At 53.0% G+C, this 21,076-nt stretch overlaps 1 protein-coding gene across 1 annotated transcript; it reads right to left on the bottom strand.

Annotated features, from left to right (window-relative positions):
- Positions 1-887: 887 nt before the first annotated feature.
- On the bottom strand, positions 888-19,649 carry SLC38A8 (solute carrier family 38 member 8). The gene is made up of 10 exons (XM_019743705.2): positions 19,461-19,649; positions 15,627-15,825; positions 12,329-12,470; positions 11,558-11,659; positions 10,156-10,213; positions 6,008-6,122; positions 4,553-4,700; positions 3,940-4,148; positions 2,648-2,699; positions 888-1,159 (listed from the first exon to the last, which is right to left on the bottom strand). The coding sequence occupies exons 1-10, from the start codon at positions 19,641-19,643 to the stop codon at positions 1,066-1,068; spliced, it is 1,302 nt and encodes a 433-aa protein (XP_019599264.2). The 5' UTR covers positions 19,644-19,649; the 3' UTR covers positions 888-1,065.
- Between the last annotated feature and the right edge of the window lie 1,427 nt (positions 19,650-21,076).

Below are 21,076 nucleotides of genomic sequence, written 5' to 3'. Positions count from 1 at the left end.
CCCCTCCCCACCCCCACCTCCTCTCCTTTCCCTACCCCGGCCCCAATGCAGACCCTCGGTCCCTCACCCTCAGCTGCAGGTATCACTCCTCACCCCAACATTGGAGGGGGTTGGGAGGGAAACACCAGAGCAAACATTCCACTTGGCTCCCAGGCTCTTCGGGTCCAGCCAGTAGAAGGGGAAGGGGGCTCTCTTTGGGGGTCCCTCCCTTGGAAGTGGGCCAAGTACAAGGTTGTGGGTCTGGTTCTGGGCATCTCTTTGGCCATCTGGTCAAGGGCAGGATTTTGGCCCAAGGACCAGCCTGAATCCACCTCCATCCCCAATGGACATCACCTGAAATTCCCTTTTGGGGTCTCATCCACTGCCCTCACCCCATTTCTTTGATCCCAGTGCCCCAAAACAGGGTTCTCTGGGCTTCAGCCCGTACTTTTCTCTTAAGTGGAACTGTGTCCCTAAGAAATAGTAAGTTGAAGGTCTAACCCCTGGAACCTGTGAATGTGACCTTATTTGGAAATGGATCTTTGCCAACCCTAATTAAGTAATTTAAGATGAGGTCATACTGAATGAAGGTGGGCCCTAATCCAGTGACTGACATCCTTTTAAGAGGGAAATGTGGACACAGACACACAGAGAAGATGGCCATGCAGAGAGGAAAGTAGAGATGGGAGTGACGGGTCTACAAGCCAGGGTGCGCCAACGATTGCCAGCAACCGCAGGAGCTGGAAGAGGCAGGAAGGAACCTCCCCGACAGGCTTCCGAGTGAGCGTGGCCCTGCTCACACCGCGACCTCTGACTCCTAGCCTCCAGGACTGTGAGAGAATAAATTTCTGCTGGTTGAAACCACCAGTCTGTGGTTGTTTCTTAGGGCAGCCCCAGGACACGAATGTACTCGCCTCCCCATTGCACCAGAAACCCTTTGAAGCGGCAGAGGCCCCAATGAGCAGCCTGAGAAGGCAGAAGGTATCAGTTTCTCCAGCATCTTTATGATGGAATTACACTGGTCTCACAGCTCGACCCAAGCAGCCGCACCGCACCAGGGTGGCCTATGGAGGCCCCACCTGCGCCTCAGAAGAGCTCGAAGATGGCCGCCACCGTGCTCTGCCCGAAGATGAAGGTGCCGATGAGCACAGACACCACTCCCCAGACCTCCAGGCAGCACCTGCCAAGTCAGCAAATCCACATCAGCACGTACTTCTCTGGGGTTTTGCACAGACAAGCCAAGCACAGGCAGAAAACTTATTATTAGGTTGGTATAAAAGTAATTGCTGTTTAAAAGGTTAAAAATAATTGCAAAAACCACAATTACTTTTGCACCAACCTAATCATTGATGCCCAGTTGTGGCATCAATTTGGAAAAATTCAGAATATTCTCCCCTACCTGTAGGGATGGGTTTCTGAAACAACAGGAAATAAAGTATCCAAGGCAATTTAAAAAAACCTTTCACTCCATCTATTTCACAGCCCCATTCCTCCCCAATATTTTATCAAAGCCCAAAAAAAGGGGGGAGCGAGACCCTAGTTTCAAACCCCCTTCCTCTTCACTCCTCTCCCTTTTTGGGGGTGGGAGGATGAAGCCCCCTGAACATGAGAAAGGAGAAGAAAGCTCTAAGTCACACACAATCGGGATAGCGAGGAGGGGAGGAGCTCGCAGGAGGCAGAGGTGGCAGGAACTGGCGGCCCCCCAGGCCATGTCTGCGAGCTTCATAATGTAACTAGAAAAGAGAGCGTAGACAGTGAGATGAGAGTGACGATAATAAAATTCCCACAAAAAGGCAGGGCCGCCAGAGATATTTCCGGCCCCATTAATAAGGGCAACAAGGATCCGTTGTCATAGAAAGACCATCTCTAGCCAAGCTGCATCTCAGAGCGGCAACTCGGTGCCATAAACATCCGCCCATCTGAAGCGGGAGAGAGCGGTGACTATGACCAGGGGCTGAAGGGCTCCTCAGAGCAGCTCTGATGGATCAGAAGGCCCTAAGGTGGTTTTAGAATTAATATCTTGAAAGCCCATCACTAAAACTGTTGTGAGTGTGGACCAATGCACAAAACAAAAACAGCAGGACTTCAAAGAGTGCTAGAGAGATTGAACCAGGTTGGGGGTCCCCAATCGGGGGCCAGATCTAAGCCCAAGGCAGGTGTAGAGACATCCAGAAAAACCCAGCAGGGAACCAAGCCCAGGCTGCTGCTTTGGGAAAACCCAGCTTGGTCTTGATGTGACCAAGAGGAAAGGGGAGACAGGCACAGGCTTGCAGGTGGGACCCATGGCTGCTATAGCTTAAGAGCATCTGTCCTGGGCTGAATGATGGTGCCCAGAATTCATGTCCACCCCAAACCTGTGAACGTGACCTTATTTGGAAATAGCGTCTTTGCCAGGAAGACCCCAAATCTCCCTAGAGCTCTAACCACAAAACACAACCATCAGAGTGGAAGGGAGGGCCGTGCTTGAAATGAAAGGTCTCAGGCCCTGGTGTCACTGGCCGGAGTTCACGTCCTGCCTCAGACACCCTCTCCTTGTGCGGACACGGCCCTGACCCCACGGCCAGCAGTTTTCTCATCTGTAGGATGACAGGACCTCCACGGGCCACTGCAGCTTTCACATTCTCCTCACTCTGAGCCCAAGTTGCCACACTCATTTGGAGACACTTACTTAACCCGTGGTCCTATGGGCTCAGCATTGATGGCACAGATGAGACACAGACCTGCAAAGGAGACAGGGGGTCGCCCCAGCTCTTCATCATCAAACCCAAAGCAGCCCTGAGCTCGAGAGAGCTTAGTCAACACTCAGTAGTTCCCAGGGACCCAAGAGGCCAGCAAGACCTTTGCCTAAAGTGGTCCCGTGGCTCACCCTGCTTATGGCAAGGGGGCATAGTGTGGTGACAAAGGATCCTGCAGTGGGGTCCCAGCTCAACATCCCCCTAACGCCTTGGCCTCTCCAAGCCTCAGTCTTTCAGATGACAATGACACCACACCTCCCCACCAGGGTCTCTGATGAGATGTGCAGGGCCAGACTCGGGCCTGCATGCAACAACGGGCAAATGCCGTTGTTCTCTTCTCCTTTCTTTCCATCTTTCTTCTTTCTCTATTTTTTAATAGTTCTGCCAGACAGCTTTGCCTAAAACCGCATGGCATTTCCCCCATTCCAAACCTGTCCCAGGACATGGGCACTGAGCCCAACTTACTGTATGTTTGTTTCAGACCCCAAGAAGCATGACTGAACCAGCAGCCCTGGACCGGGAGGCCCAGGGAGGAGGTCATCTGACCTCGGTGCTGTCATCTGAAAGCGCATCAGAGCCAGGGGCAGCATGGAGCTGTGGTGTCTGCCCTAAGCACTAGTGGCCCCTCCAATGCTCCTGGTCCGGAAGCACCCTCTAACCTTGGCCTCTGGGTTTCCCAGTCTGGGACGATCCTCAGAATGCTGGTACTGGAACATCTCATCGCGCATTAACATTGGAAAGGTTTCCTAACAAACCACCCATCAGAGGACCGTGTTTGCCTCCCAGGCCAGGGGGTAAAGCGGGAGGAAGACCCTCATGAGGTGCCTCTGAATGATATGAATTTCATGGAATTGAAAATGTTTTTTAAGAAACAAAACAAAATCTTGCAGCGAACAGCAGCAGAGGAAAGTGGGCAATGCTGTGAGGTTGGTTCTGCACTTGCTGTGCCAGCCGGGAGGCCACTGGGCCTCGGTCTTCCCATCTGCAGGATGGGATGCCAATGGTGCTCCCATCAGGTATGTCCATCAAGGGCCGCTGAGCTGCTTAATCAGGGAAGGTCTAGAAAGGCCCCAGTCCATGCCTGGCTCATTCACAGGGTTGGGAGCCATCCTACCTACACAGGGGCTCCCACCCTCCAGACTCTTGCCCCCCAGTACAGGTACTCCCCAAAAAGAGGGTGGGGGAAAGATGAGCAGGCAGGAGGCCCAGAAAGCGGGAGCCTCACCTGGGAAGGTGAAGATGAAGAAGGAACTGATGCCGCCGATAATGCCGATGATCTCGCTGAGGTCTGGCAGGAACAGGGCCATGGCAAGTGTCACAGTGACCCACAGGATGGTCATTGGCAAGCGGACCCCCAGCCCAGATGGGTCAGCCAGGGCCCTGCGCCCGCACACCTGGCAGCAGGTTCTCCTCCAGAAATCCTGCATCACCGACCTGGAGGCACACACAGGCTCTCAGAGGCTCCAGCCCTGAGCTCACCTGCCTGCCACTGGACTCCCTCGAGTCTCCTCCCTGCACACCTGGCAGGGCTCCCATTCCACACCAGGGGCTTATCCCCAGGGATCGAGCCAGCGCTTGGGGGAGTCAGTCCACATCAGGCAGCTGACAGCGAGGGGCCACTTGGTGAGAAGTCAAGGACAGCTTGGGACTAAGCTCCAGTCCTAACACTACCAGGTGATGCTGGGCCAATTACCTAATTCTCTGCCCCGTTTCCTCTTCTACGAAACAGAGATGATGGCAGTCCCTACAATACACCAGCTGGCAGTGCCTGTATGTGCTAAATCTCAGTACAGGGCAGTGCCCTGTGCTGAATGCTGTCCCCATTGAGCCAGGCTCACCTCCCCAGGAAGAGCACGATGGGATAGACAGTCACGATAGAGACAGCAAAGAGGACTCGGGCGACAATGATGACCCCATCGTTGCCTGGGTAGGACATCAGGATGTCAGCAGAAACTTCTGTCTGGAAAGTCAGGAAGCCATACACACCTGGGAGGTAGGAAGGATGGAAGCCGGGAGAGCTGATTAGAAAATGCTGTGTCCCACCCCCAACTCCCACACACCAACAGTAACCGGCTTCTACCATCTGTACGGTTTCCCTAGGAGTTGGTGGAAGGTTCTAGAAGAGTTCCCCATTCTGCCATTTCCCAAGGCTTTCCTGTCCTCAGTCTACATGATACTGTATTCTTCTGACTCAAAAAAACTCCTGCTGGGCAAAATTATTGTTTATCCTTTCAAATAGCTCACTGTGCTGGCGGAGGGGGCCTGTTCACAGAGTGCACATTCACTGGAAGCACGCAGCACTCTGAAAACTATATCAAATTCTTCCATGCCCTGGCCATCCCACACCTATAGAACCAAAGAAAGCAGCTGGCAGTGCACCCATCTTCCTGATGGGGAAAACAAAGGCCCAGGGCATCAACAATTGCCAGAACCACCCAGACAGCTAGTTACCACAGAACCAGGTCCAGTGCGCCTGGCCGCTTCCCTACCACCCAATGCTCTCTCGGCATCCTGGTCACCTGCTCTGTCCTGAGACACCCACCTCTGGCCAAGAACTGTGGCTCATTTTGGTCCCATGATACTGCTGGCCCTGGACCTCAGCCGTCTGGAGGTAAATCTCAATCACCAGGTCGCTCTCCGATCCAGGGGCCACAAACTGACAGGGACCTCCCCTGTCACCCAACAAGTTTCTTAGGTAACCATGGCACCTGACACATTCACTGTAGCCCAAGGGCTTCCGGACTCAGAGGCTCCAATGGGCAGACAACAGAGTGAGGGGGCCATGAAAGTGGGTGGTCAAGGGCATGCTGTGTGACCTTAGGCATGTCACAGCCCCCCGCTGAGCCACACTTCCACCACCTTTGAGGACCCTTCTGCCTACAGCACAGGGTTGTGAACACCCGAATCCACTGAATCCACAAGAGTTTTTTGTAAATGGCTACTCAAATGTAACGCTACGATGACCATCATTATTGCCGTCCCATCAGAGAGTGGCAGGCAGGGGGCACAATGTGTAAGCGTGGGGGCTTCAGACACAGCCGGGCCAGGGTTGGGGTCTCAGCTTTGCCATGTCTAGTTGGGAGACCTTCAACAAGCAATGGAAGCCCTCTGAGCCTCAGTTTCCTCATCTGTGAAATGGGGGCTTTCCCATGGGGTGTTAAGGATTAAACAAGAGAAGGCACTCTATGCAGCACTGCACCTAGCGTACCCTAAGCTCTCTATAAACACCTGAGTATTCACGTTTCTCCTGCCACTCCCTACCCAGCTCCTGGGCGCCCTAGGCAGGGCCTTACCCGTCAGTGAGTAGACGAGGCAGCAGGCCAGCAAGGACAGCACGGAGACCAGGACCCAATGGGACAGGTTCTGGTTGCGCATGCTGCAGTAGATGGAGACCGCAGCTTCGTGACACTGCAAGACAGAGGTGGCACGCCGTGGGGCTCGGGCCAGCTAGGCTTTAGAAGCACTTGGAGCAACCTAAAAAGTATCACTGTCCCAAAATACAGGCAAAAATCCATAGGTCCTCTCATCGTAGCAGGCATAAGCACATCACCAGATAGTATTCGCATGGTGGAATATTACGTGGCACTGAAAAAAAGATGCGTACACTATATACCCCAACACAGAAGAACCTCGTAGCTCTAATGCTGAACAAAAGAAGCCAGACACAAAAGAATGCTTCCATGCATGTGAAGTTCAAGTTACAGCCAAACAAGCCAGAACGGGGTTCTCAATCACAGCCTTCCTGGTAGTTGGGGGCTGTCCTGTGCATTGTAGGATGCTGAGCAGTGTCTTGGGCTTGACCCACTAGATGTCAGGAATACCTGGCCCCAGTTGTCACAACCGAAAATGTCTCCAGACATTGCCCAGTGTCCCCTGGGGGGCAAAGTCACCACCCAGCTGAGAACCACCATTTATGGTGCCAGAAGGTAAAATAGTGGTGTAGGTGGGGTGCATGCCACTCAGTGGAAAATAGCATGAGGGGGCTGATGATGTTCTATATCTTAACTGGGGTGATGGTTACATGGAGGTACATACACTTATGATTTATATACAATATATGCATTTATTATATTGCCATAAAACTTTTAAATATAAAGTATATCTCGCCACCTGTGATGGGACCTGTACCTATCAGGGGCGGGCCCTGGGTAGTGATGTTTTACAAGTGGCCCAGGAGAGGCTGATGCCCATGTTCAGAGATGCTGCTGCATCTGAAAGGTACCCTGTGGGTTCTGGGATCTTCCCAGGCCCCTGGGCTGGGTTCCCACCATCACGTCCACTTACTCACTTCTGATCAGAAACCGAACGTGCTGATCTACCCCTACCCACTCTCCAGGTTCCCCAAACGTCACAGTCCCTTCACTCACGGAACTCAGTCTCCGTCTGTCCCTCTGTGCTGCCTCGGGGCCTTTGCTCGAGCTGTTTCCTCTACCTGGGATTCTCTCCTGGTCTGGCCAGCTCCTACTCATCCTTTAGGAAAGGCTTCCACAACTGGGCCAAGCTCCTCTCTCATGTGTGCCCATGTCCCCCCCATGTGAGCAAGTTGGGGTTTGCTTGTTCAGCATCTGACCATCAGCTACGTCACGGCAAGGACCACATCTGCCTCACTTATGCCAAGCACAGAGCCTGGCCCACAGCTAAAGAACACTCTGGGGTTTAGTCATTTACCCATCTCTTTAACCCACCCGGCAGCCACAGGCTACCCTCCACCCAACCCCAGCTCTCTGGCACTCAAATGCTTACCGGTCCAACTCAGCGCAAGTCTGGGATCCCACATACGCTAGCCCAGCATGGCTCCTGCCCTCGTGGAGTACACATTCTCCTGATGCCAGCTGCCATGGTGGCAGCAGCCAGCCCAGGGGGAGAGGACAGACCAGCCTCGGGGCACCAGTGCACCTTCGAACTTCCTCCCCGAGACTTCTCTGACCTCACAGGGGCCCGCTGGTCTGCAGGCCGGCTCAGCCAGGCAGTGAGGGCCTAGTGCCCCTAGGGACCCTCAAGCACTGGGCAGTGCAACTTCACAGATCGATGCCCCTGCCTCCCAAATTCAGAAATGGAAAAAATGCTTGGCGGCGGCTGGATGGAGCCCTGCCCTTCGCCCTCAGTTGGTCCTAAGACTCCTGGGTCATGTTTCTCTTGGTTTCATAGGGGAAATAAAGCACATCTCCGGAGGCCAGGGCTCCCCTGCTGGGAGAGCATCTGTGAGGGTGGCTGGCTGTGGGCAGGCTCACTACTCAGGCAGGGACGGAATGCAGGGCAGAGGTGCACATCCTGGCTGAGAAGTGGAAAGAGCCCGATGTCCACCAGCTAAGGAATTGGATCAACTGTGATCCATCCACGCAGTGGACTATGATTCGGCCATGAAAAGGAACAAAGCCCTGACACATGCAACAGTATGGGTGAAGCTCAGAAACCTGATGCTGCGTGAAAGACACCCGACAGAAAGCACCACGTATTGTGGGATTCCATTTATAGGAAATGTCCAGAACAGGCAAATCCTCAGAGACAGAAAGAAGATTCGTGTTTGCCAGGCGCTAGGGAAAGGCTGAGGGGGGCGGGGAGTGACTGGTAATAGGTACAGGTTTCTAAATGTTCTAAATATTCTAAAATGTTCTAAAATTGACTGTGGTGCCGGTTGCATAACTCTGTGAACATACTAAACACCACTGAATTAGACCCTTCCAATGGGTGAAACGTGTGCTATGAGTTATACGTCAATAACGCTGTTTAATGCACCAACCACAGAGAAGTCCCGAGTGTGGCCAGGGCTGGAAGCAGAGCTCACACCCCTCTCTGCTCCCCGCAGACCCCTTTTAGCAACTCTGCAGGCTGGAGGGGGTGCCCAGGTGCTGAATGTGGTGGGAGGGGGAGTTTGAACCCCAGCTCCTGAGGACAGCAGGTAACCTCTTGCCCCCGCACAGCCCCTCCAGCCTGTCCCACTGCCCACTCAACTTATCATCTTCATCTGTATCTGCTCTGCCCCGACTCCCAGACCCTGAGATCCCTGACGCTCCAAGCCGGATCCTGGCAGCCCCTGCTCTGACCTCAGTGCCTCCTGCACCCCACCATTCACATCTTTTTCCAACTCCCCATCGCTGCATCCCATGTCTCTGGAAACGGCAGCCCAGGCCTCGGTTGCTAGGAGAATCAAATGAGGCAGCTGAGGCAAAGGTGAGGGAGGTACCTCCTTGTAAGCATCTGGAAAGCAGCCCCCCCTTCCCGCGTGAGCCTGTCACACCATCTGGTGCTCAGGCACAGAAGAGAGGGATGGTTAAATGACATCCGAACAGTAGACAGCAAAATCATTGCTTTACATCTTCCAAAATATTGGGTGTGCAAGAAGAAATGTGAGACATGTCCTGTAAGCGACGTGGCAAGCCCCAGAAGTGATATCATCGACTCATTTATAAGGAAGAAAAATGGAAGCATTTCAGAGTTTTTTTCAAAGGTGTTTCTCCAAGAAAACGCAAGATGAAGAACAGAATCTGGAGCTACTTGATGAACACGGGAAGACACAACTCAGGCTAGGAAGCTGAGCGATTGTCAATCCTGAACCACTTTCCCCTGCAAACTTGATTTTGCTTTGGGGTGGTTTTGTGGTTTTTGTGGTGGGTGGGTTTTTTAGGAGAGAGGCAAATCTTTCCTAAAATAAACAATGAAAGAATGAAGTCAGCTGCCATCTGCTAGGAACCTGGAAAAGCCCAAGAAAGATGGAGGTACCACTCCATGGAGCGCCCACTTAGCCGAGACCTTTATGGTTCTCCAGCCCACCTGGGACACCCCCCCGCTTTGTGGCTCACCGGTGCTGTCCTCTCTGGCTGGAATGCCCTCCCCTTCACCTGCCCGCCTCCCACCGTCTTCAAGATGAAAGGCATCAGTGCCTGAAAAAGGGTGTCTCTGCATCTGCCCCACCCAGGGCTATGTCAGAAGCCCCTCTGCTAGATTACACGTACAAAACCCACTCTCATTCCATGACACTTTGTCAGAAATTCTGTATATTCTGCCCTGTACCCCCGTCCTGCAGCCACCTGCACACCCTCCAGCCCTCCTAGTCTGTCAGCTTCCCAAGGCAGGCTCTTTCCTCTCCAAGGGCCCTGGGGCAGAACCCACCTGGCATTCTGTATGAGGAAGTGGGTGGCGCTAGGTCGCCAGGTGTGGTGACAGTCTGTGAGGATTTTGCAGAGTAAGGGACAGGTGCCACATCCCCACCCTCCACCCTGGACCCAACAATGTGCTGTGGCTTTTGGCTCTCAGTGGGGGCTGGGCTCCCAAGTTCAGTGGCAATACCAGCTTCCCTGAGCCCACGGGTCAAGCCCCATAGACAGTCCTAGAACAAGTTTTCAAACTTCTCTCCTGGTGGGGAGGCCACACTCTCCCAAGGGAGCTGGGAGTCACCACAGCCTGCAAATGCCACACTCGTCAACACAGATATTAAGCTTACCTGAAATCCAAAGCAGATGGTTGGGAAGACGCTAAATACAGAGGTCCAGGAGGAAGGACTGCAAAGAGATGTATTGATTACAAAAAGTTAAACTCAAAACCACTTTCAACTTGAAGATGAGTTTTAAACAATACCAGGAAGGTGTAAGTAAGCATGACTGCAAAATATATTTTTAATGACCGCATCTACTACTCGGTTTGGGGAAATGGAAAAGGATTCATGTTCAATGCCACACTTTCGAAATACATCTGTGCTCCCATTTGGTAAATTCACGTGCTCTGTGCAGGCAGAGCTCGGGTAGGGCATGGCCAGCACGGACTCCCAACCTCCCTCTGAGGCTGCCTGTGCCCAGTGAGCACAGGCGGCACCCATCAAACAGACCCCCAACAGTGCAAGGATAGTTTGACCTCTGTGCAAGCTTCCTGAAAGGACTGAGGTGAGCACAGGGCAGAATTTTCAGAATGGTGGCGCTCCAGCTTCCTTTGACAAGCAGTTCTAGGCGCCACCCTCTGGCCCCTTTGGGGATATAGAATGGAGTGGGGAATAAACCACACTCTCTATAGAATCAGGGTTTCCTGGTTATACCAGAATAATGCCCCCCAAAGACGTCCACATCCTAATCCCAGGAACCTGTGAACATGTGGCCTGACATGACAAAAGGGACTCTGCAGATGTGATTAAGGGTCAGGATTTTCAGATGAGGAGATCACCCTGGATTATCTAGGCCCAACATATCACATGCATCCTTGAAATCAGAGAACCTTTCCTGGCTGTGGTCAGAGGGAGCTGTGGCTACGGAGGTAGCGTCAGAGAGGGGGAATGTTGCCGACTTGGAAGATGGAGGAAGGGGCCATGAGTCAATGAATGTGGGTGTCCTCTAGCAACTGGAATAGGCAAGGAAACGGATTCTCCCCTCAAGCTTCCAAAAGGAATCATCCCTGCCGATGCCTGGATTTTGTCCCAGGGAGACTTATTTTGGACTTCCGACCCCCAGAAGTGTCGGACAATCAGTGTGTGTTGTGTTAGGCCGCCAAGTTGGTGGTCATTTGTTACAGCAGCCATCGGACACTAACCCAGAGCTGTCTCCTGCGCTGTGCTATGTATTTGCTGATTCTTAACTCTTAATTCTTAACTTCTGCAACAGCCTAGGAGCCCTCGGCTGGTGTGGCGTTGACTGCTTTTGTGTCCTTGGCCGATCCCTGGTCCTCACTAGCAACAACGGTGCCCATTGTGAAGAAGGAAAGGGGCCCTCACTGGGCCCTGTGGCATCAAAAACACGAAGGTTTTCACAGAGAGAAGCCAGGGCTCTGTGCAAACCATGGGGGGAGGAGACGTGCCCTTCCTTCCAGGGTCCCCTTGCAGTATCCCAGGAAGCCAGGAAAGGTCCTCCCCTCGGACTCACCTCAATGCAGGGCGGGGCTCACGTATGAGGCCCTGGGGCCCGAGGTAATACTGCACCATGACAACCAGGGCCAGGTAGCAGGCGGCCAGCGTGCCTAGGATGCTAACACAGACGGTGAGTGACCACAAATGCACGGGGCTACCAGCCCTGCCAGGTAGGGCCTGGAAGCCACACAGAGTTGGGTCTGAACGTCAGCTCTGCGCACACTAGCAAGGTGTCAAGCAAAGGTCTCCTGCTCAGAGCCTCAGTTTCCTTATCTGCACAGTGGGGACAATAGGAAGACCACTTCTCCTGCTCCCTATGTCTCTATTTCCAAAGTGAAAAGTCCATTGTTGCTCTCAACACAACAGGGAAAGGCGGGTTGCAAACGTGTAGGAATACTTTGGTCAGGCTTTCTTTTTTTCAAAAGGATACGTAAAGCCACAGACCACAAAATGAAAAACAGTATGTGTAGGTCTGTGTGTGTGTCTCTGTCTGTCGGTCTCTGTGCCTGTGTGGGCATGTGAGTGTGTGCATCTAAAATCTGTAATAATTCAATAACAACATGTCATCAGCAGGCTATGTCATTATGGTATTTCCTTGCTTATCTCTATTTCCTATCATACACGTATATTGCTTGTGTAATTTTTCATCTTTTTCCGCTTCTCCACATGGGAAGGCCTTGCTGGCAGCTCCTCTATTCCAGGCAAACAGAAACCGTGCTACAAACGCCGGCCCGTGGGGACCCAGTCTGAGCCGCTTCCCTCCCAGGAAATGTCCACAGCCCTGTACCTTGTGTATTTCTGGAACCCGATCTCCCTCGGGGCGGACAGAGGAAGGATGACCAACACGGAGAGCAGGGTCAGGGAGAAGCGCTGGTCGGTGTACCAGGGCTGCAGGGCGGGCGGAGCACTGGGCAGGAGGAAGTCACACACTGGCGGGAAGGAGGGAAGCCGGGAAGAGCTACAGTGAGCCCTTCACCACCCTCACCCACCGCCAGTGCCCAGCCACGGTTCCCGGCTCTCCATCCCTGGGTGGGGTTCACCACCGGCACTAAGTCAGTCTAAAGTGAGTCAGACTAAGTGAGTCTAAAGGGACGAGATGAAAGAGTGATGGGGACCCCGTCAAGGGCCACCAGGAAGCAAGGAATCCGAATCCCACTGCAGGAATTCATTCAATAGGCGTTCAAATTCCTCCAGGCACTGCTTCAAGTGCTGGAATCCAGCAACAAGAGAAAAAACAGAAATGAAAACCAAAAAACCCGACCTACCCTTGAGGTATCTGGGCCTTTCTGTTCTTACAAAAGATCCGTTTTGTTTCTGCTCAGGAGTTCTGTGGGTGTTGGAGGTTGAGCTGGGGCCTGGAGCAGCTGTTTAGCGCTGGTGCTAGGGAGAGCCAAGCTGCCACCATTTGCTGCACAACAAACTACCCAAAACAGTGGCCTAGAGCAACGATTTTATTTTCTGCCTCCAATGGGAAGGTGACAAATTGGGGCAGGGCTGTGCTGGTCACTTCTGCTCCCCACATGGCCGGCTCAGGTCATTTTGAGGATATTTGGCTGGGGGGGAGGCTGGTCTGGAGGGTCCTCGATGTCTTCACCCACAGCAGGTGCCGGTGAGGACACCTGGGCTCAGGGGGGCCTTCCCTGCCGTCTCAGAGCCTCCCCACATGGACTGCCCCTCCCCCGCCCGCCCCCCAGGCTAGTCCATGGCAGTTGGGGGCTCCCAGAGATGAAGGCCAGGCCTGGAACTGGCACAGTGTCTCATCTGCCATATTCTGCTGGGCCAAGTCATCACAGAGTCCACCCTGATTCAGGGGAGGGGAAACAGACCCCACCAACCTCTCAGTGAAAGGAACACCAAGGAACTGGGACCGTTTTTATTCCTCCACAGTAAGATGGAGAATTTAGAGTTCATGTCAGAGGTAAGACAGAAGGGGGAGATGGCAAGATGGTTTGAGGCTGGAACCCGTGGGGTGAGATGGCCCCTACAACCTCACTGTGGGGTGGCTGAGAGCTGGGTCGTGGCCCATTTGAGGGGATCTGTACTGCCCTTCCTTGTTCTCACCAAATGCTCCATAAAGCCAGCCATGCAAAGAAATAAATGCCTTATGAGAATAGCGTGCTTCTACTGAAATGATGCAGGGGGCAGTTCCACATCACGGTCATTGTATGGAGGCACCCAGGCAGGAAGGTGAAGCAAGCATTCTGGACCAGAGATGCCAAGAGAGCGTACGCACCAAAGGTGTACAGAGATCTCAGTGAGTGTCAGACCCCATGTGGCATGGGATGGGGTACAAGCCCTTCTTATCCTTCTGGATCTTCTGTAGCCAGGAAAGCCCAGCTCTGACGTCAGGGCTACACCTGCTCCTTCCTGAACCAGTACATTCTCGGACATTCCTTGCTGTCCTCAGTACAAGTCACCTGTACCCCAATACATGTAGTGACTTCCCCAGCCTCTGTTTAGCCCTCCTCCCAAGAAGCCTGGACTTGCCAACAGAAAGACACATCCCCAAATACTTAACCAGAAACACACAAGCAATGCTTTCTCCACCCCAGTCAATCCACCCAGAGGTGACCTGTATCCTAGTCAGTGTTCTAACCCCTCCAGGTGCTCTACTGCGGAGTCTGAAAGCAGCCTCGGAATCTTTCTCAACACAGCAACACCACCACATGACCAGAGTTGAAAATTACGTGACCCTTACTTGCCACTGGAAAGCAGGACCTTTTTGTACCCATTTACACACTGCAAGGTTCAGATCTACCAATGCTTTTTGGGATAAGAGTGCTGCCCAAAATATGGAAGCCTTTAATTTCAATATCCCAGACCCAGGGGACTTTTCATTCATGGTTCAAGTGACAGAGAGAACAAACAAAAGAAATAGCAAAACGGTAGACCGCAATCTAACCATGTCAATAATTACATTCCAATTACACGTCTGAGATCATCAAAATGATAAAAAAGCAAGACCATATGCTGTCTACAAGAAACGCATTTTAAAATCCCAAGCCACAGCTAGATTCACGCTGAAAGACTGGGAAGAGAAATACTGCACAAACACTAATCTTAAGGCAGCTAGAGTGGTTTATATTCATAGCAAAGAAGGTTAATTTAATGACAAAGTATTACCAGAAACAAAAAGGAATATTTCACAATAACAAAAGGGTAATTCATGGGTGTGTACCTAACAATAGAGCTTCAAAAACCACGAGGCAAAAATGAACAGCATTAAAGAGAGAAATAGATAACTCTGCAATCACAGTTGGAGATTTTAACATCCTCTCTCTCACACTGCTAGAATAACTAGACCAGAAAACATCAGCAAGACTATGGAAGATATAATCTCCCAAAGCTGTGGACCACCTGGAGCTGATGGAGAATTCTAGAACACTGTATCCAACAACTGCAGCAGACACATCCTTTACGAGCATGTGGAATGCTCACCAAGACAGAACATGTCGGGGGGGGCCATAGAACAAATCTCAAACGCCAAAAAATTGAAATCACACAGCCTGTGTTCTCTGACCATGATGTAATTAAGGTAGAAACCAAAAAGGGATCTAGAAAATGCCCATGTAATTAGAAATCAAACCACACAATGCTAAACATCCTGGGAGTCAAAGAACAAATCACAGAAAAAATTTGGCAAATGTTTGAATGCAACAAAAATGAAATTAGCACATATCAAAACTGGCGGGATGCAGCCAAAGCAGTGCTTAGAGGGAAATTGTTAGTGGGAGACTAGAGGTCAACGTGCTTGAGGTTAGTGGGGTTGAGTCTTCAACAGCCCAAAATTCAAGATGTTACCTCTCATAGGTGCTTTTTTGCAGTTGGCTCCACTTCCTCATTTGTAAAAAGGTTAACCCCACTAGACATCCCAGCCATAGCCTCCCTCTCCCTCCATGATTCTCACTGTGCTGGTAATTACTAATTCCAAATCTCCCTCCCCCATGATGTTGGAAGCTCAGGGATGGTCTTGGTCTCTGCTGTCCCAAGGTCCAGCCCAGTGTCCATGTCCTGCTCACCAACCAGGAGCCCCAGGTGGCATAATGGGCTCCTGGGGCTACCCCCACTCCAGTGCAGGTACTTACACTTCTCCAGCTGGTCCCCGATCACCCTGAGGAAGGCCACAGATATCATGAGCAGGTTGACGATGAAGCAAGCCTCGCACAGCTTTCCGATGGTGGGGCCACACAGCCCTCCGACCACACCCTGGTAGGTGTCCTGGCCGCTGACGGAGGCGGCATAGCCCAGGATGACCAGCCCACTGACCAGGAAGACCAAGGAGACCTGCAGAGCAGGACCGTGGGCCAGGGCGTGCCCAGGACCCAAGCCAGCCGCCCCCTGAACTCCGATATGGTTCCCTCCATTGGGCCTCTCACCTGCAGACAGCATGGCTGCCGACCACCTGGGGGCCCCTCCCCTGCCCTAAAACCAGAGCTGCAAAGCAGGTGGATTGTGCAGGCCTCACTATCTGTCCCGCTGTGACTCTGGGATGATTCATACCATTCTGCCCAGATGAGCTATCAGAAACCCAGAGTCTAAATGACTGTTCTAAAATTGCGTGCACTGTGGGTTACATTGATAAGAATGACCATTGGACGAGGCACAACAAATGTACCTCTATCAAGACACCAAACATACTACCACATCCCTGACATTCCCTCCCGTTCCTTCCCGGTCATTTTGTGCCCCACTCCTGTCCCCAGAAGAAACCTCAGATCTAACATTTTCCCACTTTTACATGTTTTGTATCTGGCTTCTTCCACTCAGTGTAATGTCTGTGAGATCCAGCCACACTGGATGCCTCAGTCCTGTATTCCTTTTTTCTTGCCGAGTGCCATTCCATTATAGGGGTATCGTCACAATTGCTTCATCCAGTCCTCTGTTGACAGACACCTGGCTTGTTCTTAGTTTTTGGCTACTGTGAACAAAGTGTGGAGCAACCTAGAACAAATCACTTAGAGGATGTACATTTCGTCCTCTCGGACATACATCCAGGAGTCGGACGGCTGGGTCACAGGGTAGACATGCGTTTAACACTCTAAGAAGTTGCCAAACTGCTTTCCAAAGTGTCAGTGCCGCTAGACACCCCCATCGATGCATGGGAGCCCCACTTGCTGCACAGAGTTAAGTGATTTTGATCCACTCCAGGGCCGAAGGCGACCTGTCCCCAAGCTGAACTTGGTCCCCGGACCCAGTGCCCCTCCCATGTTTGTGGGAAGGAGAACAATGCAGAGCTGGGAAACGCTCAGCCAGAAGCCTGGGGGAAGCTAGGATGGCTGGTCTGCAGACACAGTTCATGCCACCGGACAAGCAGATTGGTTCTGCGTTAGTCCAGAAGCCACAACGAGAGCTGCTGAGGAGAAACGTCCAACTGAACTGTGTCAGAGGAACTTAAACTTCATGCTCCCTCTGGCCACCGGACCTTTGCTCACGCTAGTTCCTCGCCCTCCCGGCCTCCCTCACATCCCTCCACCTGGGGAACTCTTCCTCCTCTTCCTCCTCCTCTCTGAGGTTACTTCCTCTAGAAAGTCTCCCTGACCCGTCTCAGGCTCTGATACAACCACAGTGGGCCGAATCGGGGTCCCCCAGAAGGTTACGTCCACACCCTCACCTCCAGAACCCATGGAAGTGACTTACTGGGCACAGGCTTTGCAGAAGTACATGATGAAGATGGAATTACATTTTTTAAAAAGGGTCTTTACAGGGATAATTAAGGATTTTGAGATAAGGTCCTCCTGGCCCATCTAGGGGGGCCTAAGATCCAATGGCAAATGACCTTGGAAGAGACAGAAGAGAAGACAGAGAGGAGAAGGTAGTGTGATGATGGAACAGAGGTTAGAGAGATGTGGCCGTGAGCCAAGGGATGCCTGGAGCCCCCAGGAGCTAGAAGAGGCAGGAAGGACCCTCTCCTAGAGCCTCTGGAGGGAGCCTGGCCCTGCCGACACTTTGATTTCAGACTTCTACTGTCCAGGACTCTGAGAGGTTACATTTCTGTTGTTTTAAGTCCCCCAGTTTGTGGTGCTTTGGTCTAGCAGCCCAAGGACACGTGCTTACAACTATCCATGGATTGCAGGGCTCTCCAGCGTCTCTCACAGACTCTAAGCTCCATGCAGACTGGGATCGTGTCTTATTGCTCACCATTTCACTCCCACAGAAGTACCTGGCACATAGCAGGTACTAGGCAGATATTTGTGGATGAAGTGGGGGGAACAGAGGTGTGGTCAGAACACCTCTGCCAGAGAGATGTTCGCTAGAGGGACCCTGAACCTTTGCGCAGCACGACAGCCGTTACCACCCCGTGCCCAGGCACCGCCTTCTCTGCAGCTCCTAGAGAGGGTTTGGGTTCATTAAATTTCAGGAATCTTCCAGTCCTAACGGGGGAGTCATTAGAGACCTACAACCTCACGCTGCTGACCTCCCAGTGGTGGGGACGTTTAAACGTTTCTCCTGCCCAAACTGGGGCCTTGTAAAGGGGACAGGGGCAGAAGTCTCCCTGGCTAAGAGGGGAGAGGCAGAAGTGGGGGTGCCCATTGCCAGCCTAATTCCTTTCCTTGTCCTGAATGTCCATCTATTCATGTCTAGGTCCCGTCTCCGCCAGTCTGCTCAAGGCGGGGATCTTTAGACCATGCTGCACAATGGACAAGCCACCTCAGCAACAGCCGTGCCCCCCCCAGAGCGCGTCAGAAATGCACAGTCTCAGGCCCACCCAGCCCCCCTGAATCAGCATCTGCACTTCAGCAAGGTGCCCAGGAGATGCTGCAAGGGTGAGGAGTGGGGACCCTGGGCCCTGCCTGCCACCCTGGGACTGGCCACATGTGTGCCTGACCACACTCCTCCCCCCCCCCCCCAGTCCCACCTGCTTCATCATGAACCCTTTGTGGCTGGAGACAAAGCTTCTTCCTCGTGGTTCTAGAAGGGTGGCCTTTCTGCTGTATGCATCCAAACACAGGTATGTGTGCCCCTCACATGCACCTGGACAAGTTCTTCCATTTCCGCTGGGGCTCAGCTCAATGTCACCTCCTCCAAGAGGCCTTCTCTGACTACTCACCTCACGTCACTCCTCCCCTCTCTCACAGGACCTCCGAGCACTACCCACCATCTAAAGCTATCTTATTTGACTTCTTACATCTTGTCCAAGCTCCCATTAGAACAAGCCTCCTGAGGCCCGAGCCCACACAGCCAGTCATCTAACGCCATAGCAGGTTACAGCAGACACTGCACAGCCCGGGATTCCATAGTTTCCAAAAGGGCCCAAAGGCCCACACACAGTTACCACATGCCTGTTAGCCGCTGGCTGCCATAAAAAAAGTCATCTGAGATAAGCTCTTAGGCAGGCATTGCCACAACACACAGCGGCTTCTAGCAGCCAGGGAAAAGAATCTTTGCAAAATAAAATGAGGCTTTGCTCAGCGGTGGTTCTTCTCCACGAAGGACACTCGGCCCCTGGATCTTCTGGAAAGGGAATGCAGGCTAGGATGTTGCCAGCAGAAGTGGTTGAAGGCCTGACACTGGTGGCCGGGCCCAGCTCAGTGTGGGGGTGTCACAGACAGTCTGCACATGGACTGAAGCCCCGGTTAGTGGAGCTGAGACAGGCAGGCAAGAGAAGTCAATTGACCAGGCGGTTGCTCAGAGACCGCGTCTTCTCAGGGCCTTCCCGGCTGAAATGCCAGGATCATTCGATCTAGGTGTCGTGCCCACATCTTCCCAGCCCCGGGTTGGCGGCAGACCTCTGCCAACAGAAAATGTTCTCTGCCCTGGCCTGACCTGCACTGGGTTGTCTTCTCCCCTCATGAGCTGAGCAGGACAGAAAAATCAAAACCCACCGGTGTGGTTGCTAAGACAGGCAGCTCTGCAGAAGCACTGCTGAGGGGAATCCTGTCCCAGGAGACACCCCCCCCAAACACTTCCTAGGGGCTTACCAGCTCCACCAGGAAGGCGGGGCCCACCCCACCTGCCTTGTAGAAAGCCCAGGGGAAGTTGAGCAGGCCAGCCCCCAAGGCGGATTTCAGGAGAATGAAGACAGCGCCCAGGGAGGAGAGACTGGGGCTGGCGGCTGCGGGCTTTTCCGAAAGGCCTCTGCTTCCGGGGGTCTGTCCCTCCATGGTTAGAAGCAACTGAGGGGCAGAGAGAGGGGACGCTCTTTGCAGTTTCTCCCTGGTTCATGGTGTCATTCTCAACCTGTGACAGGTCATTGTCCCCAGTTCAGCCACAGCCACCTCTTGTGCCTCCGTGTCCCCAGGCCACCATCTCCCTCTTCCCGTGCCTCTGCTCCCCCTCCCCTTTACATTACACGCTCATTGGCCCCCAACTTACAGTCCTCACTGCTTTCCAGCTCAAGAAATGTCATCCCCTTCACCTCCCCCTCGTGCTTTCTAACCGTGTTTAGTGTCACTGCTGCTCTCCCACCCAACCCCACCCTTTTCGTCCTCCCAGCTTCTCTTCCAAACCTGCATCTCCTTCCTGCTGCCCATCACTGCCCTCACCCCTCCACCTCTCTGCCCCCAGCCAGACTCCTGCTCCGACTGTGCTGCAGCCTGCAGGCCTTACCACCAAATGCGAACTGCAAGGCAAGGGACACTCCTTGGCCACCACAGACGGGGACTCCGGGGACTCAGGCTTGCTCCAGGTGGTTCAGCTGCATTTCTTGGGCCAGAAGGGGTGGAAGAAGGAAGATTCTAGCTCTGCTAGGGGGATAATGAATCATGAAGGGACTTTCTCTCTCTAAGGGAGCCCTAGAGAGGTGTTGGGGTCATGTCCCCAAACCTGGAGGGACAGGCACAGGAGATCAGCGCCATCTGTCCCAAGAACTAACAGCTTCTGAGACGTCAGGCCTGAGAACGGGCATCTTAAAGACTCCCTCCCCTCCCCCACCCTAGACCCCTCCCTGGGGGCGGGGCTTCCCCTACAGCCTGAGGGTTAGAGGGAGCTTAGCTGGGAGAGATCAAGGGGGCACACCTGATCTCAGGCAGGGACCTGGGTCAGTTTCCCCCATGCCTCCTCCTTCGGATGCTTCTCTGAGGCCCCAGTCTGAGGGATGGGGCATGGAAAGAGCTTGGAGCTCAGTGTCTGTCACCTGCTAGCAGTGTGTGATCTCTGCAAGCCTCATTTCCCGTATACCCGCCTCACAGGGGGATGTGGGAAGCCATGGACTGAGGCACAGGAAGGCCCAGGCAGGCAGCGGGTACTTCATGGAGACGCTTCCCAATCACAAGGATGTACACAGGAATCAGCTGGGGGTCTTGGGCGATGCAGATTCCGATTCACTGTGCCGTGCCTGGGAGCTGGGCTTCCACCTCTCACAAGCATGTCCCGTTTAAGAGTAGAGATCACCTCTGAGACCCTACGCATTGTCAGTTAAGATGGCAAAGTATCCAAAACGATCCCGTTCCAGAAAATGTAGGCCCGTGGAGGTCAGAGCTTGAATTCAGATGTGACCCTGTTTATCCCAGGCTCAAAGCCCCTCGAGGGTGTGTTACCACACAGATTGCAGAGCCTCACCCCCAGCGTTTCTCATTCAGTGGGTCTGGGGTAGGTC

Source organism: Rhinolophus sinicus, linkage group LG11, assembly GCF_036562045.2.
Source record: "Rhinolophus sinicus isolate RSC01 linkage group LG11, ASM3656204v1, whole genome shotgun sequence".
Taxonomy (NCBI): Eukaryota; Metazoa; Chordata; class Mammalia; order Chiroptera; family Rhinolophidae; genus Rhinolophus; species Rhinolophus sinicus.
This window is presented reverse-complemented; position numbering and strand designations above follow the sequence as displayed.